This window comes from Phacochoerus africanus, chromosome 5 (genome assembly GCF_016906955.1).
Source record: "Phacochoerus africanus isolate WHEZ1 chromosome 5, ROS_Pafr_v1, whole genome shotgun sequence".
NCBI lineage: Eukaryota > Metazoa > Chordata > Mammalia > Artiodactyla > Suidae > Phacochoerus > Phacochoerus africanus.
Window position 1 is genome coordinate 105,175,781 of NC_062548.1, and position 21,911 is coordinate 105,197,691.

Here is a 21,911-nt window from a genome sequence, read left to right on the forward strand (position 1 = left end):
TGATCATCTCATGGCTGTTCCTCGTACCTCCTGCACCCCCAGGAGTTCCATAAACACAACCCTGGATGAAGCCACAGCTACAGATATCAGACTTTCCTGGCTCCCTGCTGCTTAGGATGAGCTCCCACCCCTTCCTGGGCAGGGAGCTGTGGTCCCAAGATAGAACCAGGCTTGACTGCCTTTCTTCCACAAGCCCCCAGAAAACACAGTGAAGAGAGCCCCTTGGGAGACCTGTCCATGTGATGCCTATTTCTTTCCTTCTTTGTATCTATCTATGTATCTATCTCAGCAAACCTTAGAGAAACCCAGTGGTATTTTTTAATATGGATCCAAGAGCCTAAAAGAATTCTCTTGGCTTTGTTGCATGGGAGAGGTGAGACCATGGAGAGGGAGGATGGAGGAGGCAGGAGGCTTCCCCAAATTGCTAAACTTGCAGATTAAAGTGCAAATGAGTCAGCGGCCAAGTTTATGCTGTGCTGGAGGACTCTCTATTTTTCGAGCTAATACAGCAGCAGTTACCGTAATCACACAGGAAGTGAATAACAAATTTACATTTTCTTGATCTACCCGCAAATGATCTTGAGGATGGACAGAAGAACAATTAACTGGAAGGTCAGCATGCACGGGTCCTAACTCAGCCTTGCCACTGCCAATCCCCTGTATCTGCTTTATCTAAAGAAGGCAGCGATAGGCTGTCATGGTAGAGAATGGCTGGCAAGCCAAGGCTGTGAACAGGATGACTGAGTGGGATGCCCTGCAAATGAGACCTGGCCCTGCCTGTCAATCACCTGCACATCTTCCCCTAAGGTGATCCTTTTCTATTTCTGGGCCCTCTTGGTGTCCCTTGGGCCAGGTCATTCCTTCTCAGCTCTCATTCTATTTTCTCCTCGAAGGAGGATGGCCACAAAGCTTACATCATCCCATAACAGGAAGTGCCAGACACCTTGGTACTGAACTTTTCCAAGGGTCGCTTATTGCCACACAGAACACCCCAAAGACCTCAGGGAGGTCACTACCTGAAGAAGTCCCCAAATCTTCACTCTCAGGGGCGCCTCCTGAAACATCACCTAGAGATTACTTGCCCTAACTTCTGACCTAATTCCAACTTGCTTCATCCACGACCCCCTGTTCCTAACCCATTAGAAGCAGCAATACAAAAGGGAACAGACCACAGAAAGAGGAGAAAATGATATTTAGGAAAGCAGCAAGCATAAAAAAAATCAGAACTGGCACAATCATTTTTGTGAAAAGGATAACATACTGCGTTGTTCAGCTCTGAGGCACATAGTTCCACACACCTCTCTCTATTCCCCAAGGGCACCTGGGTATTACATCACAGTTCATAACGACAACCTTGAGTCATTCAGCAAAAGTGAAATTTAGCACTCTTTCTGAAGGCAGAGATGTGCATAATGATTGAATAAGTATAATCCATCCAATTGGATAAGAACAAGCTTTTGAGGCACAGAAAGGTAGGTTTTTAGCTATCTAGAAAACTCCCTCTTTCCTTCCCGATCCTCTAAACGAATCCTAAAATGTATTAATTTGGAAAACTCTTTGAAATCGTGGAGTCCAACATTTAAAATGCAAAACTGAGAGAGATCTAGAGAGGCTTAAATGACTTGCAGAGGTCCCCCAGGCGGCAGAAAAGCCAGGACCAGGCCTGTCACTCCCAGTTCCCAGGGCTGCTCATCACCCCCACCCTCCACATGGACACCTTGCCCTCCTTTATAAACAAATGGTGTGAGCAGCAGGCCCAGTGTTATTCCCCTCAATCACATACGCTTAGTCAGAAAACGTGTCTCCTTTTTCTCTATGTTAAAACTGCTTTGAGTTACGTGGAAGGAATTTGCTGTGTTAAATTAAGATGCCTTTTCTTACGAATTCCACGAATATCATATGGCTTCGACAGAGTAATTTCAGTTTCCTAGTTCATAATCTCCCATGGATTTTATAAGACTCTTCCTAGTGGGACTGTTTGTAAGGGGAAACAAACAAACACAATTCCAAAAGAATGAAGAAACATTCTAAGAAATATATTCCCAAATCAAGAGACTAACATTGAGACCGTTGCTGCGATGACTTTCATTCTTCACGGAATGGCCTCTCCCCATCTTCCCCATCACCATTCAGTGCAGTTTTGTTTACTTGTTTTGAACGGGTTTTTGTTTGTTTGCTTCTTTCTTTCTCTCTCTCTCTCTTAGATAACCGTCTGAGTCTTCCAAATGACCAGAATGCTTAGGATGGGGCAAAGGTCAGGTGGTACACTCCACAGCTAAGACCATATCCATGCTGACTTCTGGAACTCACATTGTCTCTCAGAAGAACCAGCCTGGGAATGAAGCACATGTTTGGGCTCCTCTATCTCATCTCTGTGTTGTGTGGAAGGATTTCAGGAAAAACAACTGGTCCAATCAAGCATCCAAAGTTGCGCAGCAGATCTGCCATTATAATCACCGCCATGGACAGCTAAAGAGGTCTACCTGGGCACATCCTTTCATCTACATAAAGGAGAAAATTCGGGGTCAAGGAAAGTCATATCATGCTCGAATGTTTTGAATAGGGCTTTCAGTGAAATGAACTATTATGCCAATTATAATATGTGTTAAGCCACCTAAAATATCATGTGGGGGGAAAAAAACAACTGAATAATCAAGATTCATAATGTGAATTAAAGTGATCAAAAATAACTTCCAGGCATTTAACACAGTGCATTATTAAATTCAGAAAACGCATCTCTAAAACTTTTGAACAAAATGAATCATAATAGATAACCGTAGATTTTTCTTTGCCTTCACATGGATTATGAGTATTAAATACTCTCGTGAAGCAAAAAAAGGAATAAAAGGAGGAGTTTTTTCCCTGTGAAGAAAAAAATAGTATGTGATTTTTTTCTTTCATCAAATTCTTGCAAAACTTCTTCAGAGAAATTTAAAATGAGCAAGTAAGGCAAAATTTAAATTATCCCGTGCAATTTTCTAAAGAGGACTCCTTTTTCGCTCTCTATTATAAACTCTAACTTCAGTTCCTAAAACCAGATATAATTTACTATTACCAATTCCTTGTGAAATTACCTAAGAAGAAAAAAATTATACAGTTAAGTCCTTCCAACCAAATGGCAAACACTGCTCCCACAGAAGCAAATTCCTGGAATAATATAGAAAGTCCCGCTTCCTCCTATGAAACCCTCAGGAAATGAAAAAGAAAATTAGCAATAAGAAAGCATGTCACATTCAAAAGAGCAAAGGAGAGACATGTGGTGAACCACTGAAAAGAGAAAAAGGCTCTCAGATTTGGGTTGTCCTAATGCTTACCTGCTTCTAGAGAGAACTGACCTTCTTCCAGCCTTAACACTTTGCTGAGTTAATTAAGCTGCTGTTTTCTGGGCATCCTATAATTACAGCCAGTTAAGGCTACAAGAGACCCAGCAGGTTACACCAATCCAACCTCTATATTTACAAATGAGAAAATGAAGATCTGCTGAGGTGAGGTGACTTGTCCAAGGTCACATATCTAGTTAACAGCAGAGGGAAGAAGGTGCCCCAAGTCACCTGACTCCTGTCACCTCAATAAACTGGGAAATAAGCTAGCTGAGAGGGAGATCATTTCAGCACACCAGAAAAGCCACCGGTCTCTTGGAGAGCTATCACAGCTTGGAGAGGCTGAAAAAGCACTCTCGAACCCCACACGGTCCTCCAGGCTTTTTTCAGCACACAGGACGGATGACACAGCATCAGAACAGCTCAGTGAAGAGCCTGATGAAGGGCTGCCACCAAGAGCTTTCCGTGACTCATTCCAGCTTTCTGCTAAAAGGAACTGTGTCATTGGACTTGCAAGAGTTTTACTGAAAAACAGAATATTTAATAAGCCAAACCTGTACAAGGAGGAGTTCCTGCTGTGGTGCAATGGGTTAAGAATTTGACTCAGTGGCTTGGGCCACTGTGGAGGTGCAGGTTTGATCCCTGGCCCAGTGCAGTGGGCTAAGGATCTGGTCTAGGTGGCATCTATAGCTCAGATTCAATCCCTGGCCTGGGAACATCCATGTGCCACAAGTGCAGCCATAAAAATGGGGAAAAAAAAATTACAAAACTGTACAAGAAAAAACTTAGAATAAACTTGGGAAAACACTACCCATCTACTGAGTTCCTATTTGAAACACCACCCAACTAAGTCCTGCGTGAGAAGAGAGACAAAGGAACAGTTCCTTGAAGGTAGGGACTCCCTGTGGGATATAAGCACAATGACAAGAAAATGGCAGTAATAATGCAATCCTTTTGTTAAGGATTAAGAACATTTTATGAGGAAAATCCTCCATAAAGAAGCATCCTGTTAATTTTACACTGACTTTTTGAATATTTGGAAAATAAAAGCACCCATAAATGCTTTTTTTTATAAACATATACTATTACTGCTTTTTTAAAAATGCCAAATACCTTGTCTTCTTTGACGTATTAGCGTCCTGGTCTTTGAAAGCTTAGAATAATTCTCTCTTCTCCTTGCCCCTGAATTGAATGAGAAACACTGGAATGAGCAAAAAAGAATGGACCAGATACAATGGTAATTTGAATCAATCCAGTGCAATTTTGTCAACAGCTATTCTATGGGAAGATCGCCATGTGCCAGATACTGATCTGGGTGGCATCTGTTCCTGACCTTAAGGTAGAGGGTAACATGGGCAAGGAAACAAACCACAATACCATGTAGAAAGTACTATAATAGAGCTATGTACAAAGCACACTGGGGTCCTAACTAATAAAGCAATTAATTCCACAGGCAATGAGAGGCTAAGGGGAGAGTCAAGGACATCTAGAGAGGAAATAACGGCACTAGGAGGCTTTCAAGGAAGAGTACTCAGATGGATGAGAGGCAGTGGTATTTCAGGCAGAGGAAAGAAGCTCCTAAAGGACACAGAGCGAAGGGCACACGTGCTGAGGGAAGAACAAATGGTCTGGTAGAGCCTGATTCTATATTTCATAACCAGAAAGGGAGTTGGAGCCATAGCATAAAGGCTTTATTACGACCTCCTAAGAAGTCTGGACTTGTAGATGTGGGCAACACAAAACCATCAGAGATTTTTGTTTGCGTTTCGTTTCATTTTGAGCACATTAACTATTTGACAGTGTGCAATTCCGTCTATGGCCATACCACCCCCAACGTGCCTGATCTCGTCTGAAAGTGTGCAATTCCTTTTCATTTAGTACACGGCACAACCATTCCCATGACCTAACTCCAGAACATTTCTATCAACCCACAAGACAACCCTATATCCATGAAATGGTCCCTCCACATTCCTTCCTCCTTGAGTTCTGTCTCAATGGATTGGCTTATTCTGGATTTCACATAAATGGAATCACACCATTCTTTCCCGTCTGTGTCTGGCTTCTTTCCCCTAGCATAATGTTTTCACAGTTCATCCATGTTGTAGCATGTATCAATACTTCATTCCTTTTAATGGATGAATAGTGTTCTATTATATAGATACAGACCATTTATTATCTGTTCATGAACAGCTCACCTCATGCATACTGGGGTTGCATCCACCTTTTGGCTACTGTGAACAGTGCTGCTATGAATGTTCATGTATGAGTTTTTGTTTGAGTCCCTGTTTTCCATTCTAGGGTATATTCCTGGGAGTGGAATTGCTGGAGCATTTGGTCAGTCTATTTTTAACTTATTGGGGAATCCATCAGACAGTGATTTTTAATCAAAGGAAAGATGTGATATGTATTTTAAAAAGATAAATGAACCTCATAGATAATTCAAGAAAAAAGATCCCAGAGAGAAGGTTCCCCCAGAGATCCACCAAATAATTGTTCATTTGCTCCTTTCTGCTCTCCTCTCTTTCCTGCCTCCTCATTTACTTTTTTTCTTTTTGAACCTACAAATTGGCATGCAATCTGGTGGTCCAAATATATGTCCTCCCACATACCTTGTGGCTCAACAGCATCTTTTAAGGCTTCTGTGCTAAAATCCTGCTAGCTCAGCCCATCTGTAATAGTTCAGATTGTTTTCTTGCTTTGCAATTCCTGCTCTAAGAGGTGTATCAAGCTTTAATAAATAGGCTTCTCCGTTTCAAATGAGAGGTCCAAGGGGAGCACAGCAATTCCATCAGGAAAAGTAAAGTGCCCAGGTGTGGTCTGACTTGAACATTCTCGCCCAGATGCCTGGGCTTCATCTCAGCATACCCTCCCTCCATTCCACTCCTCAAATTCAGAAACATATGTTGCCAAACAACCACTTCCTCAGGTGGCCTTCTGGGTTTGTGACAGCACCAACCTCATTAATCTGATGTGTATTAAATTTATGGCAATTGCACTATCGCACCACAGAGTACATTGAAATCCCCTAAAACATGCAATTTTGAACATTTTACATTCCATTTTTTTTTAACTGCAATAATGAGTAAGCCTCCTTAAAAACAACCATGCAAAGTCTGGGTTACTAGAGGTTAAAGAGTCACAAACAGCTCTTCCAAAAGCAAAGCACAGGGTTTTCAGGGTGCTTCCATATACCCGTGAAGAATAGCAAAATATTTGATCCCTGGCCTTGCTCAGTGGGTTAAGGATCCTGCGTTGCCATGAGCTGTGGTGTAGGTTGCAGACATGGCTTGGATCCCGCGTTGCTGTGGCTGTGACTGTGGCCGGTGGCTACAGCTCCCATTTGATCCCTAGCCTGGGAACCTCCATATGCCACGAGAGCAGCCCTAGGAAAAGCAAAAAAGAATAGCAAAATATACCACCCCAAAATATGCCACTTTGGCTTAAGAATTATTTTGAGCTGGAAGCAATTGAGAAGAAGCAGATATAAGGAGTTCTCTGCCCTTCTCTTACGGGCCTAAAAACAAAAAATAAATTTGTAAAGGTGCCCCTCCTCCTTTTCTCTCTATCAGGAAGAAGAGATAACTCTAGACCCTTCTCAGCCAGAGAAAGTACCAGTGGAATCTGCATAACAAGCCTTACTAATACTAGCCCTTACCTATCATAAGTTTCTCCTTATGTTTGCCTTTGCACACCATGTCAGCCCTAGAAACTCAAAGTCCTTTTCCTTTGCCTTGTCACTTCTCTAAGATGCCATATAAACCCAAGTTCAAACCATCACTTTGAGTGACCCATCTCTGAGGGCTCCATATGCATGACACCCATGTTAATAACTTCTGTTTTTCCCTTGTTTATCTATCCTTTATCAGTCAATTTATAGTGATCTAACCTGAGAATTTAGGAATATAGAGGAAAATGATGTTTTTTTCCTTCCCTATTCCTATCAGGGCAGGATGTGGAGAGAACATAGTAAATCTGGAAGAGCTATCGAGAAATCTGTGTTCTCCTCTCAGTCCTGTTCTACCTATGGAATGATTGCAGTTAAGACAGGACTTCCATATGGCTATGTACACAAGAGCCAGGCTTCCTTAGCTAACATTAGTCAGACTTTGTCCAGGTGTCAGGCAGGCAAGTGCTTCCTGGGGACTGAACCCTTAACCTCTATCAGAGGGAATTTTTGGTCTAAAGGAATCATGATAATCTCATTCTACTTGCCAGGGATTGGTTTAGGAATGGTCATGTGACATACTTCTAACCAATGAGACCTGTGGGAAATCTGCAGGGAAACTTCTGAGCAATGACTTTCACATTAAGAATGGTTTAGAAAAATGGGGGAGTTCCCATCATGGCTTAGCCAAAATGAATCTGACTAGTATCCATGAGCACGACGTGGGTTCGATCCTTGGCCTCACTCAGTGGGTTAAGGATCCTGCATTGCTGTGGCTGTGGTATAGTCTGGCAGCTTCAGCTCTGATTCGACCCCTGACCTGGGAACCTCCATATGCCATGGGTGTGACCCTAAAAAAAGACAATAAATAAATAAAAAGAAAGAAAATTGGGGCATGGCCTCTCTCCTGCTTCAGCCTTTGAACTATTGCTGTGTGAGGAAGTGACTGACAGCCCTGCCAGTGACAAGCCTGATGGCAAAATCACCTATGTTGCAATAACTAAAGCCCAACAGAATTCAATCTTTAATTAACCAGCCTAGGTACAGGCTTCCTGAAGATTCTTGTTATGAGAGATATTACATTTTCCTTGTAGGTTAAGCCATTTCTCTTTGGGTTTTCTGTTATTTGGCACTAAAAGATCCTTAACTGATAAACCCACCTACATGAGGGGATAAATGTTTACCAAGCACTTTATTAACTGCATTTTTAAAAAATTAGACTCACGACCCAAATTATAATGTTTCTTACCTGACATTTTTGGGTATAAAAACAACTCCAGAAAGCTACATACAGGGAAGAACACTTGGCCAGGGGGGGAAAAAATAGGTCTGCCATTTTAACCTGCAAATAGAACCGGAAGAGTGCTAAAACAAGAACTGTGTGAGAATTTAGAAATAAAAACATGCTGTAAAAAACACCCATGCCACAAATCTACAAAATGAAAATCTGGGGCATACTAGTAAGAAGCACTCACTTTCCCCCATGGCATAATCAAATATGACTGCAGAAGCATCTGTATGCGAAGTTTACCGACTAGTGAACTACTCTGTTTAATGCCTCTCAAGGACTTGCAGACAGATTTATTTAACAACTCTGTCACATTTGGAGGGCAAACCAAACTGACCTTTTAAGATTTATCCTGTTGTTTTGTTTGTTTGTTTAACTTTCTGAAATCAGGTGTGTTGGAACTGGCTCAGAAGACTAACAGGTAATGAGTTATTAATACAGCTCCCAATTTCCAAATCAGTGGTTGTGCCTGGGGAGACTGAAGTACACAGGCTCACTGTATCCATCAGCTCCCTATACCAGCCTCATCCCCAAGAAATACACAAACTGGATAAAGCCCCCACTCCCAGAGCCAATCAGACAAAGCCTCTTCTTTTTTTTTTTAAATGATTTTTATTTTTTCTATTACAGTTGGTTTACAGTGTTCTGTCAGCTTTCTACTGTACAGCAAAGTGACCCAGTCACAAACACACACACACACACACACACACACACACATTCTTTTTTTCACATTATCCTCCATCATGCTTCATTACAAGATATAGTTCCCAGTGCTATACAGCAGGATCTCATTGCTTATCCATTCCAAAGGCAATAGTTTTAAGCCTCTTCTATACAAGATCAAAGGACTGCCTCTATCCAAGTGACAGACTTTGTTTTCTAAATTAAAATTGATTTAAGATTACATGGATAACAACATCCCCTCCTTCAAAGGCATTCTGAAAATACACTTTCAGAGAGAAAAGGAGAGAGTTAGAGCTGGATGCTAGGAATTACATGTAATTGACAGACATTTGTAGCGAATGTAAAAATCCGCTATCACAGTACCGGAGTAAAAAAAACTGGGTGAGGATCACAGCTCAAACTTCCTTTCAATTCTATGAATCTTTGATTCTACATGTGCTTATCCATTTTCCTCCAACCAATTTGGGTTTGTTTCAAAAACAAAGGTAACCCTTGAGAAAAAAAAAAAAGGGAGAAATGCATGACTTTGATGCTTCTTCAGTAGACATCTTCGGGCTAGATTTATCTTTTACTGGTGAATAGTAAACGGTTTCCTTGTGCCTTTTTTGTTTTGTTTCAAATATCTGAACGAAAAGACAGTATTTTTCAGAAATGCTCATGTTAGCAGTCACTGTCATTTCTTCTGCCACTTTAGTTCAGCCCAGCTCTTTATTTTTCTAGTATTCGTTAGTTTTAGCTTCTTTCAACCAATATTTCCATTGTCTGAACACCAAAGTTTCCCTAAAATACATTAGATGCTAAGGATTAAATAACCTGGAATAAGTGATTAAGTATCAATGACAAAAAACAAATATTGAGCTTCAATTGGCCCAGACTCAATTATTCCCAATGGCCATTATATTTTTGGTTTCTTCCCCCTACAGCTTATCTTCTGCTATGTCAAATTATGGCTCTGATGATCAGTTCCATAATATTTCAACCACATGAAATGTGATCAGTTCTGTTATTTTTCAAGATAACTTCCTTGAATGCCATTTAACAGGCTTCACACGCTTAAAATGACAAGTGTAAATATTACTATAAGCAGTTTTCAAAACTGTGAGAACATAAGAAATGGCATTCAAACTCAAATTAACCAACAGCTCCTCCCACCCCCTTCGATCCTCCTCCTCACTATTCTGGGTGAACCTAGAGCAAAACCTCACGGGACAAGGAGGACATAGCATCCATGTTTTTTACTAAGCAGCCTCTTATTTTCAAACTCATTTCAAGGCTCAGTACCATTTGCTGGCAGGTTTTTGAGTGAAGCAAATGCTCACATCTCCAACACCAAATAAAAATCCCCTAAAATGTAGGCAAAAGAGATCCAAGTCACATTCCACCTCTCACTCTTACCCCATCCCCACTCTCCTAACCTTGCTTGTGGCAGACCCTAAGTATGCAGGTCAGGCGCTGACTGGCAAGGCAGGCAGACGGAAGCATCTGCTTACATTTGAGAGACCTGTCTTAAAGGGACTAGGAAGCATTCTGGAATTATCTATACATCCAGAATTTCCCACTAATACTTCTGGAATCCCTTCCCGGTCTACCTGTATGGTGCTGAATAACTTGGAGAAACTAAAAGAGAATATATTACATCCTTTGGTCCTTAGAGAAGAAATGAGTTGATTGATTTTCATCTATGAACAAAATACTTAAAGTCTGAACACTGGGGGACATCCAGCAAGTTATAGAAAATAATTCAGTGTGTCCTCAGTAAGTCAAGATAAAGGAAAGTGAAATATGGTTTGTATTGTTCCCTTTTTTCACTTGCTAATGCATTCCCTGATGGGTGTCCCCATGACATTATTGTTTGGTCTGCAGTCAGCTTATCTGGCTGAGTTACAAGAAAGATGGAGTGAGCCTGTAGTTTCCGTTTGTTACTCTGTAGCAAACAAAGACTGTCAGCTTCATGACTGGGGATGGATGCAGACTCTCTCATGCTCCAGGAAGTTCAGTTATATCCTTTTAGTTAAAACTTGCAATGAAACAGATTAATCACTGCAATTACTTTTAACCACAGGAAAACATTGTAGGGAAGCGAAAAACCATCATAAATTTTACCAGGTTTTGAAGATAAAGTCCCTTTTCTATTGACAAACGCTTTTACTTTGATCAAAATCTTTACAACCATTTGTACAATGCTTTAGACAATAGCAATGGTCACACCTGCTAGTATATGGAAGTTCCCAGGCTAGGGATCGAATCCGAGCTGCAGCTATAGACAGACACCAGATCTTTAACCCACTGTGCTGGGCCAGGGATCTAACAAGCAGCACCACAGAGGCAACACCTGGTCTTTAACCCACCATGCCACAGTGGAAACTCCCCAAAAATGTTAATTTGTAGAAAAAACTAACTTGTTGAACCTAAAGCAAATCTCCAGGGTTAAAATGATCTTATCTGAACTGCCAAAAATTATCAGACTAATGTTTTACTCCAAAGGAGATATATTTGCCATCTGTATTATTTGCCAAAGGTCCAGTCTGGTTGCTTTCAGCTTTTTTCCTTCCATTTCATCAGTTGCTTTTGCAAAGGGGAGGGAAGTGAAGGAAATGACCAAATCTCATTGTTTTTATTCTTTTAACCAGCAAGTAAGACAGGAAAATGGGCTTCAGATGGTCATACAATTGCGTATCAAAGTACAGTGGAATCTCTCTGAAAGATAAGGTGGACACAAGAAAGAGGAGCTCAAGGAACAAAGACACAGCCAACCCAAAGTCACAGCTTGCTTGGCAGAGGACACAGATCAGGAACCTTGGTGTACACTGCACTGCAGTGCACTCAAAGATGAAAGGAGAGCTCATTCTTGGTAACTGTTGGGAAAACCCTAGGACCTGCCTAAATTCCTTCATCGTCACCACTCCTCACGGCCTCCCATGTAGCACTGACACTGAGAGTCTCCATTACCCCCTCAATGGCACGTAACTGCCAGATGCTCCCCCAACAAAAGCCTATCTTCTATGGCAATCAGGAACACTTGCAATTTTGAGCAGTCTGCCTGATGGGGTTTAAGGGCCCTTTTTGAGCTCTGAACAAGAAAAATCAGGAGGGAAGGAAAAAAATCATGGAGACTTGGGTATAATTGGATGTGAACTTTCTATGGCATAGCAAAAAACTCATCTGGTTTTCCCCTCAAGGCCATTGCTAAATGTTATCCATAAGACATGGTGGATACAAATGTCATTGACTCTGGCCATTCTGATGACAAACCACTTAAAGCACCATCACTTCTGTGTTTATACATCATTTTTAAAACATGACTTCCCTGTGGGGATGGAAAGAATGGAAGCAAGAATCTTTTTACTTTTTTTTTTTCTAGCAAGTATCTTTTTAGATAGCAGAGTGGTGAGTAAGAATTTGATTTCCATGCATGACAACCTTCAGGAGTGTTAGCAAGAGGGTGTGTTGAAACATAGGGCGTCACACTTGGGTATGTTCAGCCTCAAGACACCACAGGACAAAACCGCAAATCTAGTCATTAAGAGTTATATAGTATGAACTGGCAACTGTTTAATCAGAAAGGCACAGGTTATACTGTGTGTAATGCCAGAAATGATACAGGAGTTCCCGTTGTGGCGCAGCGGAAACGAATCCTACTAGAAACCATGAGGTTATGGGTTCAATCCCTGACCTCGCTCAGTGGGTTAAGGATCTGGCATTGCTGTGAGCTGTGGTGTAGGTTGCAGACGCAGCTCGGATCCTGTGTTGCTGTAGCTGTGGTGTAGGTGGGCAGCTGTAGCTCCAATTTGACCCCTAGCCTGGGAACCTCCATATGCCATGGGTGAGGCCCTAAAAAGCAAAAAAAGAAAAAAAAAGAAAAAAGAAATGATACAGAAATAAAATGTATCTACTTTTCTCCCCTGTGCAAGATGAATATATGCGATACTACAGTGCACATATAGGGAGACCCACCACAGAGTTCAACCATGATGGGGGAAAAAAAATGATCCTTCTGCCCAGATGAGAAACTCAGCTTTGCTGATGGGCAATGAGAAAGGCAGTCTTCCTGAGTTCCCGTTATGGCTCAGCAAGTTTAGAACCCAATGCAGTCTCCGTGAGGATGAGGGTTCAATCCCTGGCCACACTTGGTGGGTTAAGGATCCAGCTGCTGCCACAAGCTGTGGCGTAGCTCACAGATGCAGCTCAGATCCAGTGTTGCCGTGGCTGTGGTATAGCTCTGATTCCACCCCTAGCTTGGGAACATCCATATGTTACAGGTGCAGCCGTAAAAACAAAAAGGAAAGAAAAGCAGTCCTCCAAGAAGAGTGTATATGTGCCAGGGGGTAAACAAGCATCCAATTGGAATGTGGGGTGAAAATAGTTGAACTTCTTTTTCTATTTATTACTCTATCCCATCAGAGTTTGCTTTCATCTGTGTTTCATGATGTATATGTTAGTTCAGTCCACGCACCCAATTTTAAAGTGAGAAAATATAAATAGCATAGAATGATGCTTAAGACAGTTTTGGTGGAGCTCCCGTCATGGCTCTGTGGTTAACGAATCTGACTAGGAACCATGAGGGTTCGGGTTCGATCCCTGCCCTTGCTCAGTGGCTTAAGGATCCGGCTTTGTCATGAGCTGTGGTCACAGATGCAGCTCGGATCCCGAGATGCTGTGGCTCTGGCATAGGCCAGTGGCTACAGCTCAGATTAGACCCCTAGCTTGGGAACCTCCTATGCCACTGGAGGGGCCCTAGGAAAGACAAAAAAAAAAAAAAAAGACAGTTCTGGTTATCATTTGCCTTGAGAAGTAAAGAAAAAAAGGAAATCTTTTTTTTTTTTTTTTTTTTGCTTTTTAGGGACACACCCACAGCATATGAAAGTTCCCAGGCTAGGGGTGGAACTGGAGCTACAGCTGCCAGCCTAGGCCATTGCCACAGCAACGCCGGATCCCCGACCCACTGATGGAGGCCAGGGATCGAACCTGCATTCTCATGGATGCTAGTCGGATTCATTTCTGCTGAGCCACAACAGGAACTCCAAGAAAAAGGAAATCTTAATGATATCCCCAGCACCCCCAAATGAGAGGAATCCCTCTGCCAGTAGCATCTTCTGGTCCAAGAGAAGGTCTGAGAACAGTATGTGAACTAATGGGTCAGCAAGGAGAAACAGTGCTTGCCTCTCAGATTTCCCAGATACATCTGCTCTTGGGAGATAATTATTCTAACCAAATGATACTCTGGTCTACAAATGAGCTGAAGAAAATCATCAATCTCTTTCTGTGTCAGGTAGAACTTGGTGGGTCCTGTACAGACTATTAATTTCATGGAAAATAAGCCAACAGGGGAAACAGATAAATCATTAGTGGAGTGAAGAAGAGACGCAATAAATTCCTACCAATTCTCCTACTTTCTTTTTCTTGCAGAGAGCAAAATGACAAAGTATTTATGTCCTACTGTCTTTGATATCTCTGTTTATCTCATTAAAGGAAAAATGCTTCTGAAACCACAAGGACATGTTCTATTTCAAGTTTCAAGAATTCAATCCCAAATGATTTACACAAGTTAACAGTATGCCTACAGAATTTTAATCTCCACATTTCTGAAGCTCTATCACTTTTAATTTCATAAAAAACAAAACACCACAACATTCATTTGCCTTATTTCAGCCAATATATAACATTAGGATTTGGTTGATGTGAACAAGGTGCATTTGAAAAGTAACACTGATTGTTCTTAATGAAAAATTTTTTTCAATTAAAGTTAAGGCTAGTAAGAACAGTTGGCACTTTTGATATCATTTCAATGACTAAATCTTATTCAAAATTAATTTCTCCAAAGTTCCACAGAATGTATTTGCAAGACTCATTAATGTTTATTTATTAAAGTCAGTGTTTTCAGTAACTGATAGAAGCATTATATAGTGTTTCCAACTCAGTCTCTTTCCATCTGTCCTCCTATTTTACTGTTCATCCCGTTGTTTAAACATAAGAATTGCGCTTGGAAAAGACCAGCCAGGCATCCCCCAAAGGGCAGACTCTCCCCATCACTTTGCACCGCATTTTCTGTCATTCACCTACCACTACCAGCAGCCTTCCCAAAGTGTCCCTCCCGCAGCCCACCAAGAGTAGTTACTGTGCAATCCGCTAGAAAGCAACTCTACCACTTACGTAAGTTCTATCATGGCAGTATTTTTACCCACCTTGTTCACTCTTATATCTTCTTGAACAGTATCTGACCCTCAATATATATATTTACTGAGTGAACAAATTGGATGAATGAAGGAATAAAGAACCTATCCCCCCTCCCTTTTATTTTTGTCTTTTTAGGGCTGCATCCCCGGCATATGGAGGTTCCCAGGCTAGGGGTCAAATTGGAGCTATAGCTGCCAGTCTATGCTACAGCCACAGCAAAAGCAGGATCCGAGCCATGTCTGTGACCTATACCACAGCTCATGGCAACACCAGATCCTTAACCCACTGATCGAGGCCAGGATCAAACCTGAGTCTTCATGGATACTTGTGGGGTTCATTAAGCACTGAGCCACGACAGGAATCCCCCCACCTTTTTTAGGGCCACGTCTGTGGCATACGGAGTTCCCAGGTTAGGGATCAAATCAGGCTGCAGCTGCTGGTCTACGCCATAGCCTTGGCAGCTCAGGATCTGAGCCACATCTGCTGGGAACCTTAACTCACTGAGCAAGGCCAGGGATCGAACTCGTATCCTTATGGACACTATGGCAGGCTCTTAACCCATTGAGCCACAACAGGAACTCCTAAAGAACCTCTCTTTCAGTCACCTCCTCTCATTTCCTGGGCTCCATGTACCCCACGTGCCTTACTTGCTTTCTGTGATTTTTACACATAATGTCTTCTTTCTAATGTCACACCCCCAGTGGCACAGGGGACCTGGGGCCCTACCCTTTAAACCCATTCTCTCAAGTTCCTACCACAAGGCTCTGTGACTATTCTAGTTTCCAGTTGCTAGTCAGAGGATAACTTCATCTGCATAATTATCAGAGATAGTCTTTACTTTGACCAGCAAAACTTGCTTAGCACCAAAAGTTAGCTGCAAGAAGGGCCCCCAGGGAAGAATAATTTAGTCAGTTGACCAACTCAAATACAAAAGAACCCACAAAGTCTTCCTAGTACCACCTTACACATAATAGGCATTCAGTGGGCATTTATTGCACTGGCTAGTAAACCATAATGTGAATCTAATATCTCTAAAGCATTTGTAAGTTCCCATGTTATCCAAGAGGGCAAGATAGTGAAATGTGGCCTGGTCAATACTGTGCTAGTAAGAGAACTTGCTGCTGGAAAAACAATTGAACTCAAACCATTCTGGTGAATGGTCCTTTGTCAGCCTGGTAGAGGAGCACAGAGTCCCAGTCTTGGTTCTTAAAGGGTTTATCAATAAGTTTATCTCCATTCTTATTGAAGGTCCTAGTTGGAAATCCAATCTAGACCTCCTAAGGTCACTCTGGGCTAGAAGTAAACTAGAATCACAATGAACGGGTGACAATCAGAGGATATTTCACAATTTTCACAAATACTTGTCCCAATGAGACGGTTGCTTTTCTGGCTCAAGTGATTTCTCTTAAGTAGATTAACATTACGGAGCCTACACATTGCATTTCTAAGCCAGTCTCTCATTGTCCACATTGAATGTTTCTTTTTCCTCTACATCTCTCAAAAATACTTGCCCCGCCTCCAATAACAGGAAGTGCATCCAATTCCAATTGTGAGAGATGTTCCGTGTTACCAACTCTACATTTTCCCCTCCGCAACTTTCACCTACCTCCTGGCTTTGTGCTCTAAGTCCACACAAAGAAAGGCTGACCTTTTTCTCACTCAAAAGCTCACAAATACGCCAGGCACATCTTATGGCCTTTTCCACCTCTCCCCATTCTCCCATCTGGGTCTACTTTTCTTCAAAATGTTAGGACTCATAAGATAATTTAGAGAAGAAAGTAAGAATGAAACATGGGACCTCGATTGCTCAAATTTTTAATTAAATGTGATGTCAATTTCTAGTTATATGGAGCTCATTTAAGAAATTCATACCACAGACACTAATGTCAGATGCCAAAACAAAGGTAAAAATGTTTACTTAATATGGGTGTCCAAATCATCTTGAGGTTTAGAATTATAAAATTCTAAAGCTGTTCATTTCACCCATTCATTTCACAGATGATGAAACAGAGATCCAGAAGAGTTACGTAAGTCGCCCAAGATAGACTCCTAGCAATGCTGACAGTCCTTGAGGTTCTTTTGGCCATGGCCCAGACGATAAATTATGAGCCCATAACCTACGGAAGGTTTGTCAGTTTCTCCAAACTCCTCATGTCTTAATAATGTCAGCTCATTAACTTCCCAGGAAGCTAAATTTACATCGTCATTATTACCACCATGACAGATTTCAGAACTAGAAAATCCCCCAACAATAGCGAGCCTTCCTACTATGGACAAAATAACTGAAGGCCAAGGAGGTCCGGACACTTGTTAGTCAAGGAAACACTACCATTGAGGGGTAAAGCCAGCAATGGAGCCCAGGTCTACTGATTATAACCTAGAACTCTTTCGTGCTCTATACCAAGGATTAGCTCAACGCCATCAATATTATAAATCTGAGATTGGTTTAATATAAAGATACATTTATGGCTAGAAAACTATAATTGTTTTAACTAGTGCACAAGTTGTATGGCTTATGGAAGTGCTAGGCTGGACATCCATTTGTCAGAAAGATTGTAGAAGAAGGAATGGAACGATGGGTGGGAGGTTGGGTTCAGTGACCTCTAGAGTCCCTTTTACCTCTAGGATTATTCAATTCTGGACTACCAGGGAGCTGGGCACCTCAGCCAGCCAGGGCACATGCAGAGGTGGGGAATGAGCAGTATCCTAGGAGGCTCTCTCTCCTGCCCTTGGGGTCAATGAACTCTACCCTCCTCTTTCACACATCATTCTATATCCAATTTACATGCAAGCAAATACTCCAGGCACATGGAGAGAGTAAGGAAATGCAGCTCTGTCATTTCCAAAGACAGACTACACTGCTTAGCTTTCAAAATTGCCTTGCCTAAATGAGCATTCCATAACTGAGCCTCTGAATTCAGCTTTTACAGTTTGTTCATGTACTCCGCTACTATCAGAATTAATTATGCAGTATCTTCACAAGAAGAAATCAGATTTGGAGGAGAGTTAGGAGAGGAAAGAATAAAGTGAAGGAAGGAAGGTTACTGTATCTGATTTCTCCCCCCCCCCCGCCCCCTCCTAAGCACAGGGAGTCCTTCCACACAGAGACAGATTTCAGATTTCAGATGGCAGTCCCCAGCTGAGCTAGCAATGGGAAGGAGGAAGTTGACATGTTTGAGAAATGAAGAATGCGCCAACTAACAGGACTCTGAGGCCAACATGTTATTAACCCCGTCCTCTCTATGCAATTCCACTACAAACTGGAATTCGACACAAATCTGTTTCTCTGCCTTCTTGAATGGCTACTAAATATTAAAATGTACTGATTTTAGACTTTTTCTTTTTTGGCAATAATGAGTACAAGGGAAAGAAGGTGGGATTTTTCATCTCAGAGAAAAAGAATTATACTAAGGGTCAAGCTCTGAAAGTTAGAAGGAAGCGTCAGCAATAGGATTGTCACACTGAATATTTTTACATGAATGAGATTACAAAAAAAAAAAAAATTCAAAGGGTCTGATTACACACAAGGGAGCCAGGTGTTCCACAGACTTCAGAAGAGCAAATTGATGCTCTACAACTCAGCTTCAAATAACAAAACAACAACAACAAAAGCCTTGCAAGGTCTCACAAGTAAAAGATGGAGAGACTCCATGCGAAATCCGGAAAGCTCTACTTTAAAAGGCTTGGACAGGTTTTCCACTCTCCTCGACCTGGCGTGACTGGATACGAGGAATGGTGTGCCTAGCATAAGGAAGGTTGGGAAAAACTATATACTCTATCTGCATTCAGCTGCCTTCACTGATGCATTAATGTTATCTAAGGTCTAACTAAACTAAAGGAACCCTGCACTTGGAGGGTTTGGAGGAAGGTTCCTCCCCTGGCCTCCTTAGCTCCCCATCAGCCTGTCAGACTGGCATGACCACATCAGTTCTGTCGGCTACCAACATCAGCACAATACTAGAAAAAGCCCTTTTCCTCCTCTTCGGAGGTTTGCACCACTTTTCTTCCAAAGGTGTTTCTAAAAGGGAAGCACAACTTGAAACAAGGAGCCCGCCTGCGAAAGGTCGGTTTTTTTTTTTTCATTGTTATCCTCCTGGGGTGCAGCGTCCAGAAAACTGACACATGCATTCCAAGTCAGGCAGGTGTACAAAGACAACGAAGGACGAGAAACCAGGAAGAGAGGAAGGCAAGGAGATAGAGGCAGGGCTCTGGAGTACAGATTTGAGGGAAAAGGAAGAGGAGGATGAGAGGGAAAAAAAGAGTGTCGTGGAAAGAAAGCAGAGCAAGAGCGAAGAAAGGAGGACCGGGAACGAAAGAGAGAGTGATAACGGAAACGGTGGGGAAGATGAAAGAAGGTGCCAGGGACGCGGCAGAGAAGCGGCCGTGGGGACCGGGGCGCCCCTGGGGAGCTGCGCTCCACGCGCTGGTGCTCAGAATGCAGGGTGCGTCCGCCACTCACCTTTCAGGATGAGGGTGTCGATGTCCCGGTCGATGCCCAGGAAGTAACACTTCCTCCAGAGGCCGGAGTAGGTGGCGAAGAGCGGCCGGCCGCACTCGGCGTCTAGCCCGCCGAGCCCCAGCAGCGAGCGCCAGGACTCGGGGTCAGCGCGCCCCGGGCCGCCCGGGAGCAGCCGGCGCCCCAGGGGGGGCGAGTCCCGCAGCGGCAGGTGCGACAGCGGCATCAGGCGGTTCTTCTGGTCCGGGGGGTCGGCGCCGGCGCGGCTGCGCTCGCAGCTCTCCTTGTGGCGCCGGGGGTCGGTCTCGTACCAGTGGTCGGTGAAGATGGCCGTGACCAGCAGCCCCAGGGAGCAGAGGCTGAGGCCGAGGCTGAGAGCGGTGACGAGCGCCCGCGGCTCCATGGCTGCCCGCCCCGCCGCGGCCGCCGGTGGGCTCGCGCGCCGCCGCCAGACACAATGCACTTGGCCTCGGCTCGCTCCGCGCTCCCTCCCGCGCTCCCCCACCTGCCCCCCACCTCCTGCCCGCCTGCCAGCCAGCGGCCTCCCCGCCCTGCTCCCGGCCCGGCGCGCTCCCTCCCCGGCTCCCTTCCGACCGCGCGCCCGCCCCCTCCCCGGGCCGCCGCTCCTCGCCTCGCCGCGCCTCGAGCACTTCCTTGCTCCCTCCGCTCCCGCAGCCCCCTGCCTCCTTCCTGGCACCCCCCCACCCCCGCTCTACCGCTTCGCCCCTCCCCACCTAGCCGTCCAGCGGTCCACCCCGCTCTCCTGCGACCCTCCTTCCCTTTCGAATCCCTCCTCGTCGCCCTCACTTTTCTCTCCTCCTCTCCCCTTAACCCTGTCCCTACTTCCCCCTTACTTTTCTTCAACTCTTTTTCCCCACTCTTTTTGTCCCTCTTTTGCCCCCGCTCCAGTCCCTTCCTATCCCTGTCCTCGGCTCGAGGATTCTCTCCAGTTACCCCTGAGCGCACTGCCTGCCTTCCTCTCCCCTCCAACGACCTGAAAAGACATCAACAGCATCAGACTCAGTCTTGTCACTTGTCCAAGTTGATTTTGATCAGTGTCCCGTTTTGTACCCAGAAGCAAATCCCATCCAGGTCGGGCTGCGTAGTGATCAATTTAACTCTTAGGAATCTCCCATCTGGAGCTGAATACCCTTTCTCCGCCTCCTAAAGGATGCAGCCTCTGCGACCCCTTGGCCGCTCTCTGGCTGCGGTCCCCCCCTTTCCCTCTTACTCGCCCACGGCAAGCTCTCAGCGCTCTCTCCGCTCCAGCCCCTCTTCTGAAAGAAAAGCAAGCGAGTGTCACTGGAGCGAAAGACCAATGGCCAGAGATTTTTCTCCCACTTCACTTCAGCCTGCTGGGAGGTGGACTTCTTCGTTGACCACCTCCTGGAATTTCTAGAAATGCATAGGATCAATAAGCCCTTGCAATGGCACCTGCTCTGTGAGGTGATCGTTGCCCTTGAATAAAGAAAATCCTTAGTAATAAATCAAAGGAATGATTTTTTTTTTTTTTTCTCCAGTGCGAGTTTCTTGCCTGGGCTGTCAGGGTCGACAGCGACGACGCAATACTGCACAACAAAGTCAACATTTCAGCTTGCTTCTGTTTTCCATGGTACTCAGGCGGTCACAGATGTTAATTCTGAGAACGGGAGGCGGATTCACATTTTCTAAAATGAGGAAACGTGAGGACGCAGGGTCCTGAAAGAGTTAATCGCTTGTGTTGTGGCGTCTCACCACAGAGGACCAATACCCTTGTGCCACTTAACGCCCTAGGGGCCACATCACAGTCAGAGAACCATGCTGTGAAAGTCCAGGATGCCAATGCTTGTGTTCTTATACGATGAAATATTAATGATCTAAAGATTATAAGGCATTCATTAGATGCTAAATGTCATTACTCCACGATTTAATGGGACTTATTAATTAGTGCCCCCATCAACTGATATTAATGTGACATATATTTCCTCTGAAGTGACGTCTGTAAAGGTGGTATAAGAATCTTGCTGGGATTTATTTTCATTGCTGTTTGTACTCAGCACCTTCAGAGAGTACCTTTCTGAGCTTCTCAGTTCACAGATAGATCACTTAAGCAAATCTTACAGTCATCTTGGAACCCCATGTGCATTTCTGCTGACCTGACAATGTGAATTATTACTTGGATTTTCTCACAGCTTCAGCAAGATCTATGGTGAGCTCCAGTCTAATTAAGGAAGACAAATAATTATAATTTTAGTGTTCCTCTCACCTATAAGCTTTTCCTTAACAGGAAACGCTAAGCTCATCAAAGGAGTCTTATCTAGATTTACACAAAAATGATGAGACTTA

General features: G+C 43.5%; 1 protein-coding gene across 3 annotated transcripts in view; it reads right to left on the reverse strand.

The window, feature by feature from the left end:
- The window catches only part of TMEM178A (transmembrane protein 178A), a 56,007-nt gene extending 35,960 nt beyond the window's left edge, over positions 1-20,047 (reverse strand). For 2 of the 3 annotated variants that reach the window (XM_047782224.1, XM_047782226.1), the window contains exons 1-2: positions 19,590-20,024; positions 4,434-4,502 (exon numbers count right to left, since the gene is read on the reverse strand). In XM_047782224.1, coding sequence (XP_047638180.1) covers positions 4,434-4,502; positions 19,590-19,989 — 469 coding nt within the window. In that variant the 5' untranslated portion in view covers positions 19,990-20,024. Of the gene's footprint in view, positions 1-4,433; positions 4,503-19,589 lie in introns of all 3 variants that reach the window. The other variant, XM_047782225.1, reaches the window with a different exon arrangement.
- Between the last annotated feature and the right edge of the window lie 1,864 nt (positions 20,048-21,911).